The 25,923-nt window shown below is 32.4% G+C and overlaps 2 protein-coding genes across 7 annotated transcripts in view; one reads left to right on the forward strand and one right to left on the reverse strand.

The window, feature by feature from the left end:
- LOC107364480 (gamma-aminobutyric acid receptor subunit beta-like) overlaps positions 1–17,167 on the reverse strand; it is a 55,379-nt gene extending 38,212 nt beyond the window's left edge. For 2 of the 6 annotated variants that reach the window (XM_089269994.1, XM_089269807.1), the window contains exons 1-5: positions 14,779–15,326; positions 14,236–14,619; positions 14,052–14,134; positions 13,753–13,887; positions 10,578–11,968 (exon numbers count right to left, since the gene is read on the reverse strand). In XM_089269994.1, coding sequence (XP_089126120.1) covers positions 10,578–11,968; positions 13,753–13,887; positions 14,052–14,134; positions 14,236–14,619; positions 14,779–14,942 — 2,157 coding nt within the window. In that variant the 5' untranslated portion in view covers positions 14,943–15,326. 6 annotated transcript variants of the gene reach the window in all.
- Positions 17,168–17,872: 705 nt separating this feature from the next.
- LOC107364481 (nose resistant to fluoxetine protein 6) lies at positions 17,873–21,044 on the forward strand. The gene is made up of 7 exons (XM_015931832.3): positions 17,873–18,446; positions 18,531–18,820; positions 18,871–18,985; positions 19,050–19,872; positions 19,956–20,386; positions 20,460–20,602; positions 20,675–21,044. The coding sequence occupies exons 1-7, from the start codon at positions 17,975–17,977 to the stop codon at positions 20,870–20,872; spliced, it is 2,472 nt and encodes an 823-aa protein (XP_015787318.2). The 5' UTR covers positions 17,873–17,974; the 3' UTR covers positions 20,873–21,044.
- Positions 21,045–25,923: the final 4,879 nt, after the last annotated feature.

Below are 25,923 nucleotides of genomic sequence, written 5' to 3' on the forward strand. Positions count from 1 at the left end.
GGTTTTAAGAAATTCTTAATGTGTGATTGATTGGATTCTGAAATTGCATTTTTGGAGAAATTCTTTTCTTTGTCAAAAAATATTCTTTATTGGACTGATCGGATGAAAACAGTCAGTAGCTCAATCTAATTGTGTATCAAGTGTGTGTTTGAATTATCAGCTTTTTCCGTGCCATTTCCATCACACAAATGCTATTTTGTCAAACTTGTTATTTCATATCAAATCCATTGCCTTCTTTAATTAACTCTTCGTGCAACTTTAATGTACACTACTTGTTACAATTAATTTTAGACCACATAATATTCTTGCTCTACATCAATTTGTATTCCTTTTTGTTCATCATTTTAACCATTTTTTTCCTTCTTCTTTGATTCTCTTTTTAGGTTCAATCATTCAACTAGAGCAACACTCACACACACACAACCCAACATAACTGCACACTTGAATGCTGGTAAATTGTTGATCAACACGAACCAACAATTTACCATTCAAGTTGATGCAAGTTAACCTGCAATGAGTAAACAGACAAATCACATGCAAACTTGTTTCCTTCACCTTACAACTAGCTTTAACTTTTCCTCGTCTCCATCATTACTTGAAAAGAATCAACAAAATCACGCTACAACCTGGAATATTATGTAAAAACAAAAAGATCAACTCTCACACACACAGAGACAATTATCAAACATTGCTAATCAATCATGGCTGATATCATTTCATTTACAAGCTATTCATGTTACATGTTAAATCATTTCATGTTACTGGGAAAACGACTGGGAGTTGGAAAAGCACAAAAAAATGAGATTTCAAAGCAAAAATGGAAAAACAGAAAAAGGAGAAAAAAATTAATTCAATCGTGCAAGATTAATGATTAACATTTCAACATTTTCTTTGGACAATTTTGTAAATATTGTTGTAAATTGAGGCAAAAATTATCACAATACAAGTATAAATCAACTAATCAACAGAAGGATGAAAAGTGATGAATTACGAGGCCAACATTGGCCCATGATTGAAGGAAAGTGAAGCAAAAAGTTGAAACAATTTTTTATCGATTGAAACGAGAAACAAAGTTGACTCTAATGTGAATAAAAGTGGGAGGAGGAGATGAAGAAAAAGAAAAGAAGAAAAGGCCAAAAAATCAAGTTGAACACTTGAGATTGAAATATTACCTACATAAGTGGTAAACCTTGATAAAACCTTTTCATCAGCCAATTTTGACAGTAATTGGCTGTGAAGCCAAGAAAGAACAAACAAAATTTTGGAGAAGAAAAAAAAAGTTGTGAAAATTGTAAATTGTAGTGAATAAGCAAGTCGTTAATGATGAGTGTAAAGACTAAAGGATAAGATGAAGCGAAATGATAACATGAAGTTGAAGGAAAATGTTGCTTTTCTTTTACTGTTCAAGTACTTTGGGGAATGAAGGAGATTCATGGTGATGATTGTATTGATAATTTAGTTATCGATTATCAAATTGATGACATTTTGACCAGAATTGAAGGAGAATGGAACAAGTCAAAAATGTTGCTTTTTCCATTTTCTGTTATTCGATTAAATTATATTCTGGTTCAAGGAAAGAATGGGAATGAAAATAAATTCAGAGGTCATGGATGGTAATGATGGTTGAATCAGGATATGAAAATGTCACAAAGTTCAATTCATTTTCTCTTTCATGATTTGTTCGTTTTTTTTGAGAATCAAATGCTTATTCTTTTCGAGTTTTGGTTAATCCATTTTCAGGAGCATTTTCACTGGAAACCCTTTTGTGGTCAAAGTATTGAGAATCAAAGTCAATCAAAAAGAAGGTCAAAAATGAAAGATTGAGCTTAAGTAATCAGAAAGTCGCTTTGACTCACGAATTCATCAAAATGATGGAAAATGCTCAACATTGGACATAAATAGATATTAACAGGGATGAACATTGCAAACATGAACATGAGCTTTTCGTGACTATTCCAATGAAATGATTCAATCATACATCATGAGTCCAAGTCAATGGGTCAAAAGTTGTACAGCTAATTAGAAAATGGAATGAAAAAGGAAAAACATTGACATTTTTCTCTTTGCCAAATTCTTTGTTGGATAAACTCTGCAAGAGTACAAAATTGGCTACAAATAACACTGGAAGTGAACAATTGATAACTTGATCAACTTTTGAATTACTTTTCAATCAATTTTAATAGGTTGAACCAATATTTAAGATGCAGTTTACTAATGGAAGAGGATCATCAAGATAAGGATAATTAATGATTAATAATTTGCTTCTTTTTCTCAGGCTAAAGTGCATCTTGATCATTAACATTGTGTGATTAAAATGAAAGAAATGCAAATTAAATTGCATCCAGAACTGGGCGTGAGCTGAGTTTAAAAATTTCAAACAGATGCAGCTCATGACGCATCAATACTGATAATCATTAGACAACAGTTCGGGCAACTTACAAGCTGCAAGTTTCATGAAGAAACTCGATTTTTACTTCAACTTTAAACATTAGTTATACAAACTGTATCGGAAGCTACATTCAAAGATTCAATTTCGTAATTCGAAATATGTCAGTTTTAAAGAAAATTTTGGTTCGAATTTACTTTGATTATTGTTTGTATTGATGGAATGCATATTCGAAGGGAGGTTTAATCAAATTTGAATTTCTTTGTTTTCACTCATTTCATCACCTTAGTAGGCAACATTTTCTGCCTTCATTCAATTATCATTTTGGGTTAAATGATTTTTTTCCAACTTTTCAAATTGCATTCTCATCTTTACACAAAACACTTGGTTTACCCTGAGGTTGTTGATAATAGGTAAGATATAATAACAAGACTGACAAGACGAGAGAAAAAGTTGAAGAGAAGAAAAAGTGAAACAAATTGTTTCGTTTACTTGAGAAGCCAACAGTGAGTTTGGGTAACTTTATGCCTTCTTCACAGGGAATCAGTAAATAATGAAACTGAGAAAAGCAAAAAGTATAATAATGCAAGTAGAGCATCAATTAGCCTGTGCAACTATACAAGTTGAAGATGAAAATTGGCAGAGGAAGAAGAAGGCAAAAAAAGCAAGATGATAATGATGATTAAACGAGTGAATGAGAAGAAAACAATTGACAGAAGTATTCGATCAAATGAGGTGCAAAAAACGCTAAGAAAAGGGAAAAATTGTATCAACAGAAGAAATGAAATTTATCAAGTTGTGATTGCATTTCGCGAAAAAAATGATAATCGAAATGACTCCAGCTACAAATAGGCGACTTTTGCAAAAGCTCATGAAATCATTAGAAGAAAACTTTATCACAAAATATGCAACATTCAGAGATGCGATACTTAACCATTTAATGTGATAATGACACTTGAAGAGCAAAACTTGATGACAATTATGTTGATAATTTGGATAATAATGATTATGGCAAAGGTTAAAAGTCAATTATCATGTTTAAGGTAACAATGATTAACTTGAGTAAAGGCAAAAAAGCATGAAAAATTCCAAGAAAATGAATCTCTTGCATGTTGCCGGTTTTGAAGCATTAAAGATGCTTATCAATAACTGAAGGCAAAATGCATCAAAGGATTGCTTTTTTTTAATTAAAACTCGAAACTTTGGCACAATGTCGTGACCTTTCATTGTTTCACTTCTTTTGTTTATTTGCATGAAAAAGATTCATTGATAAAGTTGCAAGTAAAAGCGAAAAATTTTGTTCATTTTGAATGATGAGATCTGTTAGAGTGAAAACATGAATATAAAATATGAGAAGGAAAATGAGTTTAAAACTCAATGTCGGCAAAATGGAACTTCATCCACATCGAAATTTTGGCGAGTTCGATTGCAAAGAAGGTAAAATCGAAGATCAATTTTCGCACTTTGACCGACTTTTACTTTTCTAAAATGTCTTTCTTACTTTTTTTTACTTTTGCTATTTTTACAATGTCTCACATATGGTTACATTGACATTGAGATTTGCCTTGATTCACGTCAGTTGAGGAACCTTGATTTTACTTTACCTAATGAATGCATTTATTTGTTGAACCGTTCGATAGAACCAGGTTTAGGGCTGGAAAATGAAACTTCAATCAAAATGTTCTATTAATATCATTTTTTTGTTTTAAAGAGTAGAGTTTCAATTCAATTTTCACTATTTATTTATACATTTTGGATAATATAAAAGTTTGTGAATGAAAAAACAAAAAATTGTTGAGTTAAAAGTGCAAAGTGAATCGATAAACATTTTGACAATAAGATTATTTTCTCGTTTTGAAGTTTTTTTTCATTCAATAATAATGATGGTAAGTTTAAGTGGTTAAAGGATAGTTTGAGTGCAAACAAATTGTGCAAGGAAATTATAATGATAATGACAGGGAGTTGCTTTGAAATGTGTTGATAACATTTCAAGATAAAGTTGGAGAGAGAGAAGATGATAAATTAGCGTTAATTGAAAATGCTATAGACAAGTTGGAAATGTTGAAATGGAAAGTTGTAAAGCCAAAAACCACAAAATGGAGTGAAAATTTCATTCACTAAATGGCTAATTTCGTTTATCGACCAAACACGAACTTTTCTTAAAAACCTTTTTTCTTCTAAAAATATCGAAACTCCAAAGTTTTTTACCGACATTCAATTCAAACACAAAACGAATGCTCATGATGGACTCAGTAAGAACCTGTAAATGAAAAGACTTGAGCAAAATGCTCTTTTATAAGGTTAAAAGAATCGCAATTTGATCAGAAATTTTGGTTTTGGAATGAATGAGACTCGATCAATCTAAACTTAATGAGAATTCTTGAGTGTAGTTTTCATCGAGAAAATCAGGATTTCTGAATTTCCAAATCGAATAAGAGATTTTAAGATGGAAGATGAAGTTGTTTGAAAACTGGTCAAATTGAAATTCTTTTGTAATCGCGATTGTTCTATTGAATCTTTTGTTCTAAGAAAAAGGAATTCGATAATTGAAGATTATATTCAAAACCTTATTTGTAATGGAATTCGAAGAATGGAATAAATTTTTTCTCAAAATCGAATTGAAATTATTGCTTGTTTCCTAAATCATGAAATGTTACTAGTTTTGATAAATCATATCAATACTCAGAGCAACATGATAATTTTGAATTTGTTCATTTATCAAAAGGAAATGTAAGAAAATATAAAATGATTTATTTTGCTCTCAATTTTTGGTTATTCAATCATTCAACTAATTGAACTTTTGCTCAACCATTTTCATTCGAAATGTTTTGCTTTTTTACACGAAAAATATCATTTTCTAATTAACACGAAACTCTGACCATTGCGGTATGAGCTTTGTGGCTGCTTTGAAAGTTGACAGTTGGTTAAATGGAAATGTTTTTTTCTCGAAATAAATTATTCAACTCTTTCGTGATTCAGTGTTTGGTATGAAAATATTCATAAACTAATAACTTTTACTTCCATTTTTCGTCTAACTTTCAACTTTTAAATCGAGCAAAATGTACATTATGGTAATGGAAAAGAAGACAACATTTTTTTTTACTCTATCAATAGTCATCATAATTCAAATGAAAATGAGGATAACATTGAATTTGTGCGAATGTTTCATGAGAGGTAAATATTGCAAGTTCATTTGTTGGATTCAATGGTCAATCTCAGTGATAATGTTGTCCTCTTTTTGATTCTAAATGAACAATCATCATTTATCAAAGTGTCACAAACAGTATTTTTAGGTTTCTCCTTAACACAGATTTACTCATGATACCAATAAATGGAGGATCATTGGAAGAGCAAGGAATAAAATTCAAGTCAAAAACTATAGATTGCAGTTGAGTTGAAATTCCAGAGAATGGAATGAATGCTTTCAAATAACTCAAAAATTTGACTTTGAAAGTCAAAGTGATAAATGAAAAGACAAACCATAAAGCAGACTTTTGTTGCCTTTTTGAGCAAAAATTCAAAGATTGAATCAACTGATAAAATTGAGTTTAGAATTGGAAAAAATTGAAATTTAAAAATTCATCTTTTCCATGTTCTTGCTAAACACTAAAACCATTGAGATGATTAACTCCAAGTCAGGTTAATCTTTTGATTGACTCAATTGCTTACATCGAGCAAGGGTCAATATTGATACAAGGTTGATACAGAAGACACACACAGTTTAGGTTAACCATTGATTGAAGAGAAGCCAATCTTTACGAGGAAAAAAAAGGTTTACTCAACAAACAATTTTTACCTCAAATGGTTAATCACTTTTGATCGATAAAGAAGTGTTTATTATAAGCAACTTTGCGAAATAATTTGAACACTTTTTTTCAGTAAACTTTGAGTTGAAGTTTTCTTTTGTAAAGATGAATACAGTGATGAACACCTGAGATGGGTAAATGGATTATATTGATATCACTATTGAATGGGACAAATGAATAAGATGGAAAGCAGAAGAAAAGGAATCGACAAAAGGAAAAGAATGAATATCTTTTTTTTTCTCTTCACCTTTTCCCATGCATAATGATAGCCTTTTTCCATTTAATGTTCAAACTGATGATGATGATAAAGATGGAAAATTGGTTGAGAGTGAGTTTGAAAAATTGCAGGAAACGGAGAAGAAGAAGCAAAAAAGAAGAAGAAAAAGAAAAGAAAGTAAAAGGTATTCATCAGAACATTCTCAAGATAACAATGTTTTTCTACACAATTTGACTCAATACAATCTACAAATGATGGTTACTTTTCCGTCTCCTCCTTACGCTCATCATCATCATTTCACTTGACTAAAACTCAACCAAAACGATGAGTAACAAATGATTCTGTTAATGATGAGAGAATGAACAAGAGCGAAAAGCAAACTTTATCGTCTGTTGCAGAATCGCAAATCTATGCAATTGAAGAGCGAAAAAAGAAAGATTGAGAAAAAAGTTCATTGATTGCTCATTTCAAGACTAACCAATTGAATAATCTTTTGCAGTGAAATTTGGTTGCAAATTAATTTTCCAAATGAAAAGTGCAGCAATTGAAATTGGATTCAATTTTTTCACCTTAATTTGATTAGCGATACAAATCAATGAAAATTGTCACTCAACATTTTGTTCAACTTTCATGTTCAATTGAAACTTTGAATTGTTTACTGAAAATGGCAAAACTCTTTGCTCAACAATCTGCTCTTTTATAATCAACTTAGCGTGAATAAAATGAGCTGAGAAGCAAAAAACAAAAGTCTAATGATATTATATAATTTTTGCGTTTCATCATGTAAACAAAGAAAAGGAGAAAAAAATTAATGTTCGAGTTTGGCGCTTTTATTTAAATTGAATTATGATTAATTAAACTCGGAATTTTTCCTCTTTTTTCTCAACACACAAGTTCTTTGTTTTTTTTGTTGCTCTACATTCATTTACACTTCGCCTTTTTATTGCTTCCAGTTAACCAACAAGATATTTCGAGTTTTTACTTTCATGAAAAATTAATCAACTCGTAAAGTATAATAAAAAATGATAAGCAGATAGTATTAATGATAATATGATTAAAAGAGATGAAAGAGCAGATTAGATGAAGAGTGTTGATCAACAAGGAAAATTGATGAATTAAAAGCTGAGAATTTTCAGGTTCAAAGAGAAATTGAGAGAAGAAGTTTTCAGAGCTTTTCCAGCATTCAGAGTTTTATTTATGATATTCATTCATCAATTAAGTTGATTGTTTCATCTCACTTTTGGTTGCGTTTGAGAAACTTGTAATCAACTTGAAATTCATGTTGAAACGAAACTTTTGAAAAGGTAAACGAAAAAAGTGAAAGTTTGAAATTGAATATTTTATAGCTAATCGATGATATCGAAAGTTTTGTGAAATCTTTTTGGTTCTTTTTTTTGGTGAAAAATTGGTGTGAAAAGAAATGGCTTTTAAATTAAATTGAATTACTTTGAGATGTAATGTGCAATTTAAATTTAAACAATTTCAAGTGCTTTTATGAGCTGATATTGGTAAATGTAAAAAAAGGTTGAGCAAAATGTTGTAAGAAAGTAATGCAGAGAAAATTATTATCTCAGGTTATGCAAAGAATTTCAATAAAACACCTTAACTGATGGAACTGAACTTGATTTATGTCCATCGGTAAAAAGGTTTGGAAGGAAGGAAAAGGAGGAAAACTAAATTTTGTCTTGTAATGTACATTAGATTGAAAATGGAAGATGAGTCCATAAAGAAGAAGAAGAAGAAAGGGAAAAAAGGACAAAATTGGTAATACAATTTGTGAGGAAAGGACCAGAAATAAGGGAAGAAAAAAGGTAAAATCAATTGAACCTCAACCTTTACATAAACTTGTTCTTGTTCTTTTAGCCAAATATATAAAATCCATGGAGTGCTCATGAAAATACATAACAAAATAGACATTTAATAGTAATAATATCAAGTGATGGTGTGTATTGGCAGTGTGAATACAGTGAGAGAAGAGCAAGAGTTTGAAAGGGGAAAAGAAGAAGAAGATGCAAAGAAATTGATCGAGAAAAAAGTATGGAGAAAAGAGGAAAAAAACGAAAAATGTTAACCAAAAAGATGGCCAATTTTTTTTACTTTTGCTCACAAAATTCAGTTGCTTTTGAATAATGTAAGAATATCTGATGAAAAGTGAGAATAAAAAGAGTCGAATGTTGAGTCGAAATGGTTTCATGTAAAAAGCTTCAATTTACCCATGAAATAAGTTTGTTTTCTAGGGAATTATCAATACACTTTTGGCAGAAAAATGTATTCTTTTCAAAGGCAATTTTCAAATTTTCCATTCATTTTCTTTGATTTAGTTCCATGGTTAAAGATTTTGAAACCTTTAAGCAAACATTGATTGAGATCAAGGAATTTGAATCTTTCAAAAATCCAGACATTCGTCGTTTAATCTTAAATCAATTGCAATCGAATCGCAATTTCTCTCTTCTTGAATCTTCCGCAGTAAATTTTTGTTCAGGTTCATACAAATTCAACATTAAAGCGAATCCAAGTTATCCGAGTTTGTTTCGAAATTTTCGATTCTTTTTCTACGATTTACTTCCATGATTAAATACTTCCTAAATTTTTGGGTAAAAATCTCGAGTAAAATCCAAATTTTAGTTTCCGTTTTTACTCGAAATGTTTTAGAACAGAATTTTTGCATTTGAACTTTCGAAGCTGATTCCGTGATAGAATTTTTCAAATTTTCTGTTTCATCACTTGTCGAACAACTTTTGTGTACCTTTTTCATTGGCAGAACTTTTGTGAAAATTATTACGAAATGAGAAATGTTCGACTTTTTTTCAATTCAATTTTTCTTTTTCTCTTGAAACGCTTTTCCACTTAAAAATGATTAACTTTGAGTTCAAGTGGATGATTCAATGGCTATCAAGGTAAAGTAGTCAAGGTAACCTATTGCAGTTATGGATCATGTTATTTGGTAATATTTGTAGTCAGTTGCGGCTATCGACTGGAAAAAAATATTGGGTTCAGTGAGTTTTCCTTTTCTGTTGATTTATTTGTTTCAATAAGGAAACCTTATTGGGTAGGTAAAGAAAGAAATGCAATGATGAGGTTAAAAAGGGACAAATTGGAGATTTAATGTGAAGAAAAAGGTAAACCTGGCGAAAAAACTGAATCCTGGCAAGAAAACAAAGAGTGAATAAAAGTTTCAGAATTGAATTCCTTGGTGATTCAGAAGAGAAAAGGAGAAGAAGAAAAAAAAGCAAGATAATTTTTAGATATTTTTCTTTTCTCTCTTTTCATCATTTCATTTTTCCACTCTCATTCTCATCCACTTTCACCATAATCATTCGTCTTTTTTCCTGTTGTTACCACTCAAGTCTCAATACGGTTTCTACCTTTGAAAACAAAACGAAAGGTAAAATAATAAATCTAAGATTGACAAAGTTAAATTAAGATTAAATTCAATTTTTACTCGAAACTCATTTCTTCCTCTCTTTACCTTTTTCCTTTCTCCATCCTTTTCATTGCTCAATGATATTACACTTGAGAAAGGTTTGGAAAAGTTCAATTGAAAAACAATTCACTCATGTTGAGAAGAAATATCTCAATCATTTAAACAAAAAAGGTTTTTTCTTCTTTTCTCTCTCTTCTCCTCTCAAGATAATTCACCAATTGACGAATCTTGTCGGTTATTCAATGGAAAGCCAATTGTGCGTTTCATGGCAAAATGAAAAGGTTGACTTTTCCATCTTTTGAATTAAATCATTTACAATTTTTCATTTTCACCTTTAGTTTTTTTGCTCCTGAAAAGTCGACTTTCAATGTTGGAGCAAATGAAAATTGGTGAAAGTCACAATTGAAGAGGTTTCATTGCCTGTGTTCATGAAACGAAAAATGAAGATAAACACAATCGAACAATTGTCAATAGTTGATGAAGATGAAGCTAAAGATATCAACTAAACAAGAGAAGAAGAAATCTATTTACTCTGAACACAAATGATGAATACAAGCAATTGAATTGAAGGTAAACAAATGCATGATATGAGAAGCAAATTGAAATGTTGATTGTTTTTGCAAGTGAGCGAAAAAATGGAAAAGCAATTTTTTCTCGACAAGATTATTGTTGTTGCAAGAGAATGGAAAATAAATTTAAATTTGGAAATGAAAAAAAAAGTTTGAATAAAAGGCTTGATCGTACCTGAGGTCGATGAGGTAAAAATTGCTTTTGATTTGGTTGACCAGGCATTGAACCTCCAGTTGAACCTACACTTGTTCCCCCTGTTACTCCAACTACACCTGAACTGGCAGCACCTTTACATGGTAAAGATGAACGATCCAAAAGTGGCCTACGCAGTGTTGCATAATGGCCCACATGAGTAACCAAAGTTTCTTGATCTTGATCATCTCTAGAACAACCTAAAGGCATTGATCCCATTGAGCCACCATGTCCACCTGGACCAAGGGAACAGTTGATCATTTCAGGATTGGTGGTCATCATGAGGTTCCCACTACCTCCACTTAGACCATTACCTGAAAAATCATAAGTAACTAGGTTTGAAGGAACACTTAGACCAACACCTAGATTAGAGACACTGGTTAATGTACCAATGGATTGGTGCTGTTGTTGTTGTTGTTGAAGTTGCTGTTGAAGGTGTTGATGGTGTTGCTGATAGGATGAACGATGATGGTGGGTCAGGTGATGATGAGGTTGTCCTTGTTGCTGTTGATACAGTTGATGTTTAGGTACACTTGGCACACCCACAGTTGCACTTGCACTACAAACACTGGTACCAGTTAGGCCACTTCCATGCAAGGCTGAGTCAACAACAAGTTGCCCTGTTGTCTGGTTAAACGTAGAGCCAGTTGATCCCATCGGGCCAACCGAAGACACGTTACCTCCAGCAGCAGTAGCAACAGTTGTAAGGGTTGTTATTGAGCTTCCATTGTTGGAATTATTTATATTATTAAGATTATTATTATTATTTGGATTATTATTATTATTGTTGTTGTTGGTACCATTGGAGTTGATATTATTTATATTCATTGGATTGGTTGTTGTGCTGATATTTATAGAGGAAGGGTTGTTGCTATTGTTGCAGTTGATTGGGTGAGATTGGGGTCCACTTGGGTCCGAGGATGAAAGGTGAATGGGTTCACAGGAGGTGGCTGCAGCAGCGGCCGCGGCTGCTGCTGCTGCTGCCTCGACAAGCTTTCGACGCTTCTCTTCAGCCGCCTTGGCCAATTGTTGGAAGCGATTTTTTCTCATTGAAATTCGCTTACCAATGTAACCAACAGCCGCATACTCGAGAAGGGCAGCGAAAACCATGACGAAACAAGTTCCCAGGAAAACATCGATACTCTTTACGTACGAAATTTTGGGCAATTGAGAGTTGGTACTAGACATGAGAGTGGTCATGGTCAAAACCGTAATGACACCAAGATGGACACGAGCCGGTGTTGCATTACGATGAAGCCAAAAAGAGACCCAACTAATGATCACAATTAAACTTGCTGGAACATAAATTTGAATCATGTAATAGCCCATACTTCGAGTCAACTGAATTTCGCACATGAGACGAGAATAATTTCCTGAGTTGAGAAGAAAAAAAGAGAAGAAAAAAGTTGCGAAAACAAAAAATCAATATTCAATTTAAAGTTAAATTATGCAAAGCCAAGGAAGAAGAAGAAGAAGAAAGTAGCAAAATAATGAATCCAAATGAAAACTAGATTGGATTGAAATTTATTGCTTTTTCCTCTTTCACTTCTTTTCACCTAAAAATATTGAACTTTTCATTCAACTTGTTTACTGATAAACTTGTCAATCGCTTTGATTCCCTGATATTGAATGGAGCAGACAAATTCAATTAAATTTTTTAATTACACCATTTTGCTGCCATTGCAACTCAATTAATTACTCGACGTTATTAGTAAATGAACATTAAATCAGTAATAATCAGCAGCAGAAAATTATTGTCACTTTAAACCTTTAAATTGTTCATTAAATTTTCAAAGACTGGCAAAGAGCAAAGTCAAAGGGAAAATGGCAAAACTTTAATTAACTAATTTGCTCAATCACAAAGCGTTGAATCATTATCATTAAGTTTTGCCATCATTCCTGGTTACTGATTTTTTTGTTCACTTTTTTAGGTTCCATTCATGGTTCAATTTAGTTCAACAATCACACAAGTCAAAGTAAAAATGGTAACAAAAACAAAACAAAAAAAACTCAACTGGACATTCTGTTGAGGATACAATTTTGAGTAATGAAAAATTGATTTGAAGACAAAAAAATGCCATTCAGAGCATTATAAGCCACCAAGCATATCCATGAATGTTAATTTATTAGAAAGCTAATCAATGAGCTAACGAAGCAAACTTTTCAATCTTTTAATGTTTTGCCAAGAATGAAAGAAACAAAATTTCAATGGAAAAACAAAATTTTCTCAAAAGATAATCTTCGATTGAATGTCGATTTGAAAGTTAAAGGTTAAATGGTTCATCAGTGGATATGAGGGCAACATCAATGTTTAAAACTAATCACAATATTATTATCAATGGATAATGAAAGCTTTATATATTCATATATTTGTCTTTGGTAAAGGGAAGGATAGGAATGGCAGGGAGGGAAAAAAATGTAATAATGATGAGAGGAAGGGAAAGAGGGAAAAAGATTTCATTTCAATTCGCTTTTTGTTTCTCAACCTGATTGTGCACAATTATGAGTTGTTCACAATAATAATAATGCGTAAAGTAAAAGTTGATATTCATTTATTATAAGCTGGAAATAGACAGAGTATTATAAATATATATATCTGAATATGTTGTATGAATATGAGATTTAACTTTATCGATTGAATTTTTGCTTTTTTCATATTCTTACTCTTCTTTGTCAAGAGAAACAATCGTTTTGAGATTACATTTTTAAGAGTGTGTGACAATCATTTGTAGCAAGTTTAGAGAAACAAATTGTCAAGATTCAAGGGTTGATCAAGAGATGAAGGTTAACCTAAATTTGTGCCAACTATTCACCTGGATAAACAGCAAACTGTAAACATCGTTAGACTCGTAAAAATAGTTTTCTTCTTTCTCTCAGTTCTTTATGCTTTTTAATACTCTTTTTTTTTACTCCAAGTAATGCACACATTATTGTGTATGTACATGGTATTGGTGTTGAAATGGTGAGATGAAGTGAAAACAAATTACTTCGTTTCTATTCATTATTATCATTCTTGTTATTACCAACTTTCAATAAGAGTCTATCAACTAGTATTGGTAAGATGAGATTTATGAGGATTTTTTTGCTTCTTTCTTCTTCTTCTTCTTCTTCTTCTTCTTTTGCTGTTTCATCTTGAAAGGAATCATGAGTAACTTACCTGTAGTTAAACTAATATACTTCCAGCTTTGACGTATACTGGCAATTGAGAACTGAGGAAGCATCAAGTTACTATCAATTTTAACTGCATTCTCATCAACCCAATTGTAAATTATATCCGTCATTGAATAACCATCTAATAGAGTAAAGGAGTAAAAATAGGTTTAGCTTCACACTCATTTCCATGTTTAACAATTAAACACTTTTCTTGTTCTCGACTCAAGTATCAAGAGTTTCGAGTTTTTTTTGTGTATTCTTTTGGGTAAACAGTTTTTTTTCACTTTGGTTCATTCAACTTACAACTTTCAATTTCAATGTTGCACTTTTGCCTGTCCATTGGAAAATATTGTAAATTCATTGGACAACTTGCAGTTACCGTTAATCTAAATGTTGAAAAGATTCAAGTAAAAATGTAGAGAAAAGGTGAGTTTGTTTGTTTGAAAAATTGATTAAAAAGCAACTTGTGTTGACATTGGCTGTTTACCTTATACTTCGAAGTACTTGACCATCATGGCTTATACGTAAAAAGGTATTTTTGGTTGTAGCTTCGTGAAAATAGGCTTGTTTTTCATTGGCAAAAAATGTATCTGGAACCCAAATCTTGTCGGCAACCTCAGCATCTACCAAGATTTGTGAGATTCCGTGACGTGCTTTAAATGAAAGGCGAGAATCTCTCCACAATTGGCGAAAATAAAAATCGGCCGTAAAATCCATTTGAACCTCCGAAACTGAACTTATAGTCAATATGTGCATCGTTACACCCACTTTGACCGGTGGTCCACCATAATTGGGTCGAACTCGCTTATCGTAGCCACTTGAAAAAAAGGAATTCAATATTTGTGAAATATTCGATCCAATATCACCATTTCTGAAACATAGAAAGAGATTAACATTAGTTGACATCAAATGGTTAAATTGTTGAATGTTGGACTTTTCCTTGACGGCACTTTATGTTAACGAAAAGATTATTTTTACGGAAAACTTTTTTCTTTTCGTCAACATGCACATGTTGAAAGATGATACTTACGTATGGCCAAATTCATGTGGCTGGTCACCTTGATATCCATGGCTTTGCCAGTTGTGACCAAAGGCTGGTATTATGAGCATGGTTAACGATAACAATGGTAGACAACAAAGTGAACAGAGCAATGAGATTGGCTTTAACAATAGCATCAGCATCAACATCATCATATCGGATGGTTCTATGAAACACTTTTAGGCACATTGATCTGAAGGTTCTGCAATAGTCAACAATTGTGATTCACAAGAAACTGTAAAAGCAGCTCAAGACTGGAAACAGCATTTGATGAATGGATAAATAAATCCAGGGAATGAAGGAAGAAGAAGAAGAAGGAGAAAAGCACAGCCAAAATGGTAAAGGCAAAGTTTCAGTAGAAAGTGAAGCCTTAAAAGCAAATCATGTAAAGATGGTATTCATACTTTTCACTGAACCATTTAAAGAGTTACCCATTTTGCACCCAAAAAATTGATAACGAAAAATAAGGTTAAAGGGTAAGAAAAATATCTCTTAAAATGAGTTCACATTGGAAATGAAATGCTGTTCAAGCTTGATATCTGTGCAATGAAATACAATTTAATGGAATGGTGGTTAAAATGGTTGCAAAATGGAGTTAAAGTTGACACACACTGATTGTGATTACCAATTGACTGCAATGTTTTCAATGAATAATCCATTTTGGTTTAGCCGAGGTTTCATCTCGTTTCATTGTTGCATCAGATGACCGACAACTCGTGCAAGTTGAAACTTGATGAGAAATGAAGCAAAATTTGTTTGGTTCCTTTGGTTGCCTTTTAGTTGATCAATTTCTTCCTGGTCAGCTGTAATCACAAGTGCAACACACACCAAAATGGTCAAAACCCAAATGTTTTATCATCACAAAAAAGTAGCACAGGAAATAAACAAGTAGAAATGTTGATGATTATTATGATGGCTTTTTTAGGTTCAACACTGGTTAACAGTAAATACCAACTGAGATGATCAGAAGCAAAAAAAGGAAAGAAGATGAAAATGATGATGATGATGGAGAGAGAGAGAGAAATTTTTCCTCAGTAAAACCCAACCAAAACTCACTTCAACTCTCACTCTGTTAGTTACCCTTTTTTGTTCATCTCAATTCACTCTCCAACCTTCTGTCTTTTTCCACTGTCTAACATTACTGCCTCTCACTGCGCAGATAATGTTGAGCTACCTGTATTGATTTTTTTTATTTATCAATTCATTTCATCCGAGGAATCCATTATCAGCATTCTTGTGCTCCTTTTATCTATCATATTCATGCTTCTTTGCAAAATGGCAAGAAAAGTGAAGCAAAAAGCAAAAAAAGAAGTAAACATCTTTTATCTCTCTATCTGCCTCTCACTTTTTCTTACTCTCACTGTAATCATATTTTTTTGAGTTAAGGTGATGAGATGTAAGTGAACAATAATGGTGATGATGAAGCAGCTGATGGTTTGGACTCACGAATTAGCAGCGTTCAGCAAGAAAAATTTTGCAACAGTAAATATTGTACCCAAAACGATGGAAGCATCAAGTGCAAGTTGAAACCGGGTAAAGGTGTAAAGAGTGTAAAGATGAAGGCAACATTTAACACGTAACTGTCAACTTTGCCAATTTGTTTTTGTGCTGACAGAAGATGATAGATTGTGAGTGAGTGCAAAGAAAAGGTAAGGGAGAGAAATGGTTGTTTAAAACCAGTGGGTAAATGCATAAATTTGATTGCATCTTTTATTTTCCCTTGGCAATTGATGAAACTCTAGGATTCATTTAACGTGACGACAAAATGTTGAAGTAATCAATGGTAACCAAAGAGTAAGAAAACTAAATTTTAGGTAAAACATTTTAGGTTAAAACAATGGTTGTTTAATCTTTGATGACACAAAACCAATCCTTACGAAAAAGACCGACCATCAGTTGACCTGACAAATATCGATATTAGTCCAGTTTAGTTGTGAGTTGGTTTATTTCTGGTTAAACATGTTAAACATGAACCAGAAAAAATCATAAGACTTTTCTGTTGAGGAGACAAAAACCATATCTTCTGACATTCACTCAGACAAACAATGTGTCTCTTACCTCATTTTAAACACAAAACCGGTAAAAATCCGACAAATAACGGAACCAATAAGGGCACAGAATGTTTAAATGTAACTAAATTAAGTCATAACGGATAAAAAATAGTTAAAAACAATTTATAATTAAAGGTTAAAATTGAAAAAATGAATGGTCAACTCATGATGCACTAAAAGATGGCGCCTTTAGAAAAAGAGAAGAAAATTTAATTTGTTAATTTACAGTTTATCAAATCTCTTATCTCTCTTAACAGTGCCATCTTTATTCCAATTTATCCTTACCTATCAGTATTTTTGAGTCCTTGTTTTGGCCTGAAAATGACCATTTTCAGGTAAGCCTAAATAAGCTCATATTTGATAAAGTTATCAAATGTGACCAGCCATCATTCTTGAATCAAAAAACTTCTTTGATAAGGAAGAGACTCACAAGGATCTGGTTATGTATAAAACCCAGACAACCAGGAAATAACCAAAAAGACATATTAAATAATTAAGAAACATGTAACGTACTTCAAACCCATTTCAACAATCTGAGCATAACTGAGATCATGAACAAGAAATAATATTGTCTAAATTCAATAGTAATCTAGTTCATCAGAAAAGATACAATTAAGGTGAGGCTTCACCTTTCCGTTTCCGCAGTTTTGGCGGTTTGAAAGTTAATTTTGATCAGAAGATCAAAAATATTTGCCATGGAAAATGATGTCATCTCTACCTACTGTTGGTACTTGAATGATCCCTTGTTTACCTCATCGCACTCATTGCCCTCTGACTTGCTCGGCAACTCTTTGAGTCTGGAAAATAAGTTATCTCTGTTTTTAATCTAAACCTTTTTTTTGTTTGTCTCAGATAGTAACCGTTTTTTATATTTTTTATATTTTTTTCTCCATCTTTGGTTGCTGTTGGTAGACTCTCATCTTGTTGACCAATTAAAGGTAAATTGTAACGTTTTTTTCTTACCCTTTCTGGTATTTTCCAGGTGATCAATAGATGAAACCCAAAGTTGATTATTTTTCTGCTTAAATACTTTTTGTAGTCGTTCAAGTAAACATCATCAGTTTCCCTATTATTTATGTAAATCTTTTTATTTTGTTACTTTTTTGTTATCAGTTTTACTACGTTTTAAATTTGTTATGTTAATCACCAATTTAGTTGTTTTACTTACCCTTTTACCCTCTTTAGGATGGTCCTTTGAATTTGATGATGATGACGATGATGACATTGGATCTAAAATTGATTCTGTTTTGAATGCAGTTCACTCACTTGGCACACCAAAGGATCGTTTGGATAAGACATTGGATGGAACATTTAAATTCAGTAAAGAATTGTTGAAATCTGTTTTGAGTTCCATTCAAGCTGAAATTGAAAAATCAAAAGATGAAAAAATATCCCATAAATTTGCAAAACTCAGTCCTACAACCAAAGAAAAGCTTACTTGGTTGGCTTTTAATAAAGTATTTGGCCAAGCAATGGATTCCTTTGAAAAGCTGATTCTAGGTGAAGCTCTTGATATTTTACCTCAATTGAGGCTTAGTCGCAGCTGTACAATAACCCTGTTCAAGGCACTCAATGCAATCAAGCATCAAAAATCTTGGATCTTTAAAAGTAAGTTATGACCTTTGATAAAAAAATTTAATTTAATTTCCCAAGACTAAATGTAATCTAATTTTGGTTCCCTTTTATATCTAGTGATTGATGCAACTGGTCGTCCCTTTTCAGCTGGTCTGATGGATGGAACAATTACTGATTTTGGTTCCTTCGACCAATGCATTGGACTTGAACTCCCTCTAAAAATTAAACCTTCTGGTTCAATAGTGGAAGTTGATGATTCAAGGGTTTCTTTTGAGCAAAATTTGGGTCAAAGTATTCGTGGTCAATACTGCACGGTTACATATAACATATACTTGCCACCAAGACCTGAACATTTGAATTTACAGAGTCGCATTTTCAACTTCACAAATACACCAATTGAAGGAACAGTAAGTTTTGTCAAATTTTACTCAAAATTCATTCTCTAATGTTAGTTTAGTTTCTAGAAGAAATAGCAGAATTGATTCATGTTTGCTATGAAAGAGTCGGTCGAGTTGGCGTCTGTATTCCCTCTTCGTGTTCCAAAGACGATTTTGAACAAATTATTGATTACTGTAAGTTGAGATTATTGTTCGATGTTTACAATTTTTTTGACTCTCTTCTCATTTTTTTCAACAGCATTGAAAGGTATTCATATGCATGCCAATGTAAGTCACTGTGAAGTTGAAAAAGATTACGAGTTTAACAGACTTCAATCGATAATTCTTGGCGTCTTTGGTTTTCTTGGCTTTTCATCCCTTGTTGGAACCTTGTTTGACTTGATTATCAACCCAATAATCAACAAAAAGTCACTGGATGAAGGAAAGAAGAGCAGTTTTACATGCCTCCTCAAACCCAATAGTTGCATCCATTCAATTTTAATGTCATTCTCCATTTTACGCAATTTATCTTCACTCATGGAAACTCGGACTAAACAGGGTTCACTCAATGCCATCAATGGAATCAGAGTGCTTTCCATGTCATGGATTGTGTACACTCACACCTACCTGATACCAATCAAGGAGACTTTTGCCTTTGCAAGAAGTTACATTTTTGCTGTTCAAAGTTTCCTTTTTCAATTTATCCTCAACGGCTGGGTTTTGGTTGATACATTTTTCTGCATTGGAGCTCTGCTTTTAGTCTACACAACACTTGGCTCACTTCACAGGACTGGTCGGATAAATGTTTGTGAACTGTTTCTCAATCGGATTGCTCGATTTTTCCCTTCCGTTTTATCAACTTTGGCTCTGCTCTTTTTGATTCCTTCCCTTGGAACTGGACCTTTGTGGTCAGAATATTTCAACTATCAGCTAGACAAGTGCAGCAATTATTGGTGGGCAACTTTACTCTTTGTAAATAATTGGTTTCCAGAGGCAAAAATTTGTATGCTCCACACTTGGTACATTTCGGCTGATATGCAGCTTTACATTGTAGGAATTGCACTTCTCATTGCATTTTACAAGTATGTAAATTGAAGGAATTATTTTGATCATTTTATTTTCTTTCTCGACGTCGACTAACATTTTCTATCTTGATATAAATTAGGTTTGGTAAACGTTCACTTTGGTTGGCTTATGCTACAATATCGATCTCCATGCTTTCAGTCTTTTTACGAACTTACTTACAATCGGCAGCACCAACAGTAATTTACAATTCACCATCAGAGGTCATTACAGATGGAGCAGCTCTTTCAATCTACACTCCAACTTATATACATTTAGGCCCTTATTGTGTTGGACTTATTGCCGGTTTCTTCATTTATTACAAGAAAAATGTTAACCTCTCATGGCCAGTCACATTTACTTGCTGGGCTCTCTCTATGGCTGGTCTTTTTACAATCTTGTTTTATACTTACACATGGAATATTGGAGATCAATGGACACCTTTATCTGCCGGTTTTTATGCAACTTTCCATAGAACATGTTGGTCAATTTGTATTTCATGGGTTATTTTTGCCTGTGTTTCTGGCTATGGTGGTGAGTACTTGTGGTATTGTGACAATTAATAAGAAATCAGCTAATAACTTGTTCTTTTTATTTCTATGATTAGGAATAATTGCTTCATTCCTTTCGTGGAAAGGATTCTTTCCTCTGGCAAAGCTAAGTTTTAGCATTTACCTTTTACATTTTCCTATTCTTTGGTGGCGTTATGCCTATTTACGCGAAAGGCTAGCGTTTGGTCATTATACAATGGTATTTATTGTCCATTTTAATTTATTTTCAATAATTTTTGTGCATCTAAATTTGAAATGTTTTCTCTTATAGCTTTGTGAATTTATCGTCAACCTTACGTTGAGTACCTTTGCTGCGCTACTGTCACACATTCTGGTTGAAGCTCCTACTTCAAATCTTTACAGAGCTTTTGTCAAGAGCAAACTGAACTGGGCAACAATCAAGCTGAAACGCAAGAGTGTCAAAGTTCCGGATCCAGCCGATTTAGTCATTTTTAATCATAAATCATAATTTTTAATTTTGTTTATTCTCTTACAATCCTGAAAGGACTTCAAGGAATCTTTAAATGAAGTGTGTTTTAGCTAGATGTTTTTAATTATTGTATTCAAATGCAACAAAACTGACAATTTACATGATAGAAATGTTTTTTGAGAATAAATATTCTGATTATTTCGTGTATTAATTTTGTACTATTTCCCGTATTTGATGTGAAAACATTTATAAACTTCTTTTTTCTATTGAAGACTTGGAAATTTTATTCTTATTTCTTAATACAAATTGAAGAAATTCACACTTATAGATGATGAAAAAAGGCATTTTCATTCCATCAAAATAATCATGACAATTGAAATGAAAGTGAGGACTGCATTAATGTTTCATGAGAAGTAAATATTGTAAGCTCGTTTGTTGGATTCAATGGTCAACCTCAGTGGTAAAGTTATCCTCTTTCAGTTCTAAGTGTACGATCGTCATTTATCAAAGTGTCACAAACAGCATTTTTAGTTTTCTTTTCGAAAGACACTTGCTTATGATAGAATTGCTTATGAAAATTTTATGGAATAAATGGAACCATTGAAAGATTAAGAAAATTGAAATTGAAAATTTTTCATGCTTCACGATCAAAGTTTCTGGTGCCATCTAACTTGTGCAATTCAAACTATGCTATTTTATCATGGTGTGTTCATTCCAAGCAAAGACTAGGAACCTGTAATTGCTTAATTTAACAGAGTAACTGAATTGTAGATCAAATTAATGAATTTTAGGTCGAATAATTTTGCTTGATTGCTATGCTTTAATTCTAATGAAGGTGCAAAGCCTACTGTTCTGAAATCAATATAAAATGCTGTGAAATTTGTTGAGAATCATCAATTTACATTTTTAAGTCTTCGTGCAAAGTTCGTTTATATATTGTGCATCATGCTCCAAGTTTCATCGACAATCGAAGACATCTTCGGAGATGAAACAATTTGTTTCTCTCCGATGGATCAATCCACCGTTGAACAGCCACAAGCTGAGCTGCCATTAACTCTGCAAATCTATGTTGATAAGTTTTTGTGTGAAAATGTTTCATCGATTAACGGTGCACAAGTTCTTTCAACACCAACGATGGAAACGACCATTAAGGAGCTACAGGTGAAAATTGACCAACAAAATTCAACCATGAAGATGTTGGAAAGTTTGACTGCGAATGCACATTACTTGATTTATACATTGAATGAAGAGATCAACGCAATCAAAAACATATTGAAAAATCAAAGTTTTATATTTAATAAACTTATAGTTGACACCCAAGGTGACACTTGGGTTCAGGTTCAGAAATAAATTTTGAATTCCAAAACAAGTTTCATTTCAATTTCAATTTTATGCAATAACCGGTTTCGCGGTGAGCCAGAAATTGGTTTTTTATACTACTTATGGTATTGTTTCTTACATCCGCTAGATGGTTCTCATCTTGTTAACCTTCGATATATACATCGATAAATCGATTCAAAACCACAAGATGATTCCAATGGCTTTCTTTAGTTTTTCCAGTTCTATTTTTTTTAATGCTATTATTATTTATACTAACGTGTTCAATTTCAAGCTGCATGATGGCTCAGGTAAGATAAATATTGCAATAAAAATATACGATTTCACTCATTTTTTATTTTTACAGGATTCAAGTATTTTGGATGATGAATGCACCTATTTCTGTCTGAGAAAGTAAGTTTATTTTATTAATTAGTATTTAGTGTCAATACCGCAATTATCTCACTATTTTTTGCACTACAGTTAGCCACCGAATCTCAAATGGATTCCCCGGGGCTCTCCAAGATTGCTCATTGATGTGTGTGAAGGAACCATTTGTGTTGCTACATCACCCACAAATTCTTTTCCACCATCAGCTCCACCATCAAATTCACCTCCACCACCACCACTACCATCACCATCATATTCACCTGATTTCACCTCCACCTCCACCTCTCGTTCTCATAACACTCTTTAAGCAGTGAATAATCTCATGACGGAGAAATGAACGAAACTGAGTATTTGTCATTTTCTGAAGAAACTAAACATGAAGAATATGTAAGTGATTTATATGACGCATCCTAAGTTTTGTTCGATGCAGTCGAACTCCGTCTTGCCTATTTAAAAACTGTAATAATTGTCCCTTCTTACGCAAAGGAAAAACCGGGAAAGGACGAGTTTGAGGAGCACTAAGTTGCTCAACGAAAAAACGAAAAATGTAATACATTTTTGATACAAATTAAAAGAAATTGAATCTTTCGAGTTAATTCATTTTCATCATGTCTGACCCGCCCCTTCGACTTTTCCCTTGCAATTTACTACTTCGAGAAGAAAAGAGTTTTTACACATGGTAATAAAAAACAATTTAAATTTCAGCATTCGCATGTAATGATTACAATTAGATGTTAAATGGTTCCAGTTATGGTCATACCTAATCAAGTGCACAATTTTGTTGCTTGTGTAGTACCAGAGCTGTGTTTAAAAGAAAACCTTACAATGATTTCATTATAATTTTTTTATTAGCATTTAACAAGCGGTTTAGCATTGAAAATATATGAGAATTAATAGATATTGATGTTTGTTGATTATAGGTTTAGAGATGTAGGCTTAGAATGGAATTTTGGTTGTTTCTTTCACAGTCGAGTTAATTTAAGAATTCGATTGAGATTCTGATTTTTTTTGCACTGAGATTTTTGGATGATATCAGGACTTCTGTTAAATTTTGTCCGGGTGGAAGTTTCAGCTTCACAATTTAGAATCACATAATCGCTCGTCATGAGTATAGCACAGTCTGTAAATAGTTGTAAATAGAATTGAGAGGATATTATTTCATTTTAGTTATGGTCATTACTAAATATGATCAAATCGGGTTGTATCGGAGTAGGGCTTCCGTGGCTTATTCGCAAAGAAAACAAAGAAATGTCGGCCATTTTATGCACCGTGAGGAAATCTTCTTCTTTGCCAAAATGGTGGACCCACCAAGTTTTAACCAATTAAGGCCTTTCCCTACCTACTTGAGTTATGGAAAAGTAGAGACACTAAAAACCTGTTTTAAAACAAGTTTTCTTCCACTTGCTACAAGGGAACTGCACGACATGCCTAACACAGATTTGAATGAGAGATGTGTCTTCGGATAGAGCATGTTGAGTTTCGAAAAAACCCGTTTTACTTTTTCTGAAAATGCAGTGGTTCCTAAGATATTTGGGTTTGCAGTTTTGGCATTTTCCTTAAAATCATTTTTAATAAATCTGAAATTATCTAATCAGGCGTAGCCTAGTGGGTAAAGGAGTAGGAGAAAGTTTTAGGTTCGAATCCCCTTGATTTTTTTTAAATCAATTTGAATGATTTAGAAATTTCTAATCCAATTTTTATCATGATTAAGTCAAATAATTGGAAGTTATTTTTATATTTTGAAACAATTGATAATTAACAAAAAAAATTATTGAAAAATTGAATTAATTGGCATGTCGTGCACTTGCCTTGTTGGATGAAAGATGAGATGTATTGAAATATTAGCAACTGGCTGGAGTGTTTCGACTAGATAAAAGCTAAATTGTTGATATTGCATTCATGTTTCATTGCAAGACAATTTTATAGCAATTGAGTGATTATCATTTGTAATCAATTTGTCCAAATGACTTATCCAAATGTTGACATAAGGAAGATTAAGAAAAGGTAAAATGCAAAATGAATGTAACTGCATAAGCGTGCAAAAAGCACCAAAATGATCCGTAGGATCAAACAATATCTGTGAACTTTTTTGGTCAAAGAAGACAGAGTTGAATAAACAGAACAGATGAAAGAGAGTCTGGGAAGGAAGAGGATGATGAAACTGGTAAGATGAAGTTTGGCTGTGAATGGGTATGTCAAGTTTGTATTTCATTTCCAATCATTTCCTCTTATCTTTGAAAAGATGGAGAAAAATTTAAAGTAAGAGAAATCTCCATGGCTAATGGAAAAAAAGAAAGTAAATAAAAATAACTTTGGGACGTTTAACGAGTTTTAAGTTGATACTAATAAAACCCTAAACTTGCAAGGTAAAGGTTGATTTTGTCTTTTTATCGTTTACTGTTTATTGTTAATTGTATTTGAATGAACATTTATATAGATCAATGAAAAAAATTTTGATCATAATGATCATTGGGTTAAACTGTCAGGCAAAATTTACGCAATTAAAAATCAGGATAATTTGCGCAAATGTCGTTCTCACCCTACGCCACTTTCCTAATAGATATCACAGATTTTATTTATTTTATTTTATTTTATTTTATTTTATTTTATTTTATTTTATTTTATAGATTTCATTTTATTTGCGTGTTACATTAATTAAAAGTAGAAGATTGAGAGAAGAAAGGAAGATCAATGGAAACAGATCAACTGTCGAAGTCATTTAGAAACACTGTTGTATGAAATTCTCGAGAAATCAGCTTTAAAGATTGAATGAAAAGAGTAAGAGTGAAACTGAGTAAAATGAAAAGTGGGTCTACATACAGTCCAGACCGTATGCTATTCGGTAAAAATAATCAGACTACGGGAGTTGCTATGGATATGATGCTGAAGATAACTTGGTGTTAAGAAGCAAATGTAAGGGAACAAGGAAGATCTCTATTCTCATCATCATCGAACTCCACACTTTTTCGCTTTGCCTTCATTTGTTTACTTTTTACAACTAAAACACATATCTTTTCTGCAAAGCAAATGAAAATAAACAGCAAAATGCAAAAAAAAGGAAGGAAGAATAAGGAAGATGAGGAAGAATAAGGAAAATAAGGAAGATATAAATACAAGCCGAGCATCATCTCTGCCTAGGAACATTTTGAAATTTTTCTATAAGCGGATAAATTTTTTATTTTTTAATTTTATTCCTAGCAACCATTTATTGGTTAATTATTCGATTAATACTTAATAAAATATTCCGTTATCTTTGAATTCAGCATCATTTCAGATTCGGTCTAAAATATTAAAATAAAATTTGGTTCAACAGTTAAGGTAACATATTTTATTTAACTCTGCACTCGAAAAATGATTTTACATATCCTTCTAATTTAACAATA

Source organism: Tetranychus urticae, chromosome 1 (genome assembly GCF_039701765.1).
Source record: "Tetranychus urticae isolate SD_2017Ah chromosome 1, NJAU_TeUrti_SD_1.0, whole genome shotgun sequence".
NCBI lineage: Eukaryota > Metazoa > Arthropoda > Arachnida > Trombidiformes > Tetranychidae > Tetranychus > Tetranychus urticae.

What these genes read in the sequence shown, in the direction of transcription:
- LOC107364481 (XM_015931832.3), top strand. Translation starts at nt 17,975, where the DNA reads ATGTTAATCACCAATTTAGTTGTTTTACTTACCCTTTTACCCTCTTTA. An exon ending in AAAATCTTGGATCTTTAAAA is followed by an intron (nt 18,447 to 18,530) that starts GTAAGTTATGAC and finishes TTTTATATCTAG; the next exon opens with TGATTGATGCAACTGGTCGT. An exon ending in CTGTGTTTCTGGCTATGGTG is followed by an intron (nt 20,387 to 20,459) that starts GTGAGTACTTGT and finishes TTCTATGATTAG; the next exon opens with GAATAATTGCTTCATTCCTT.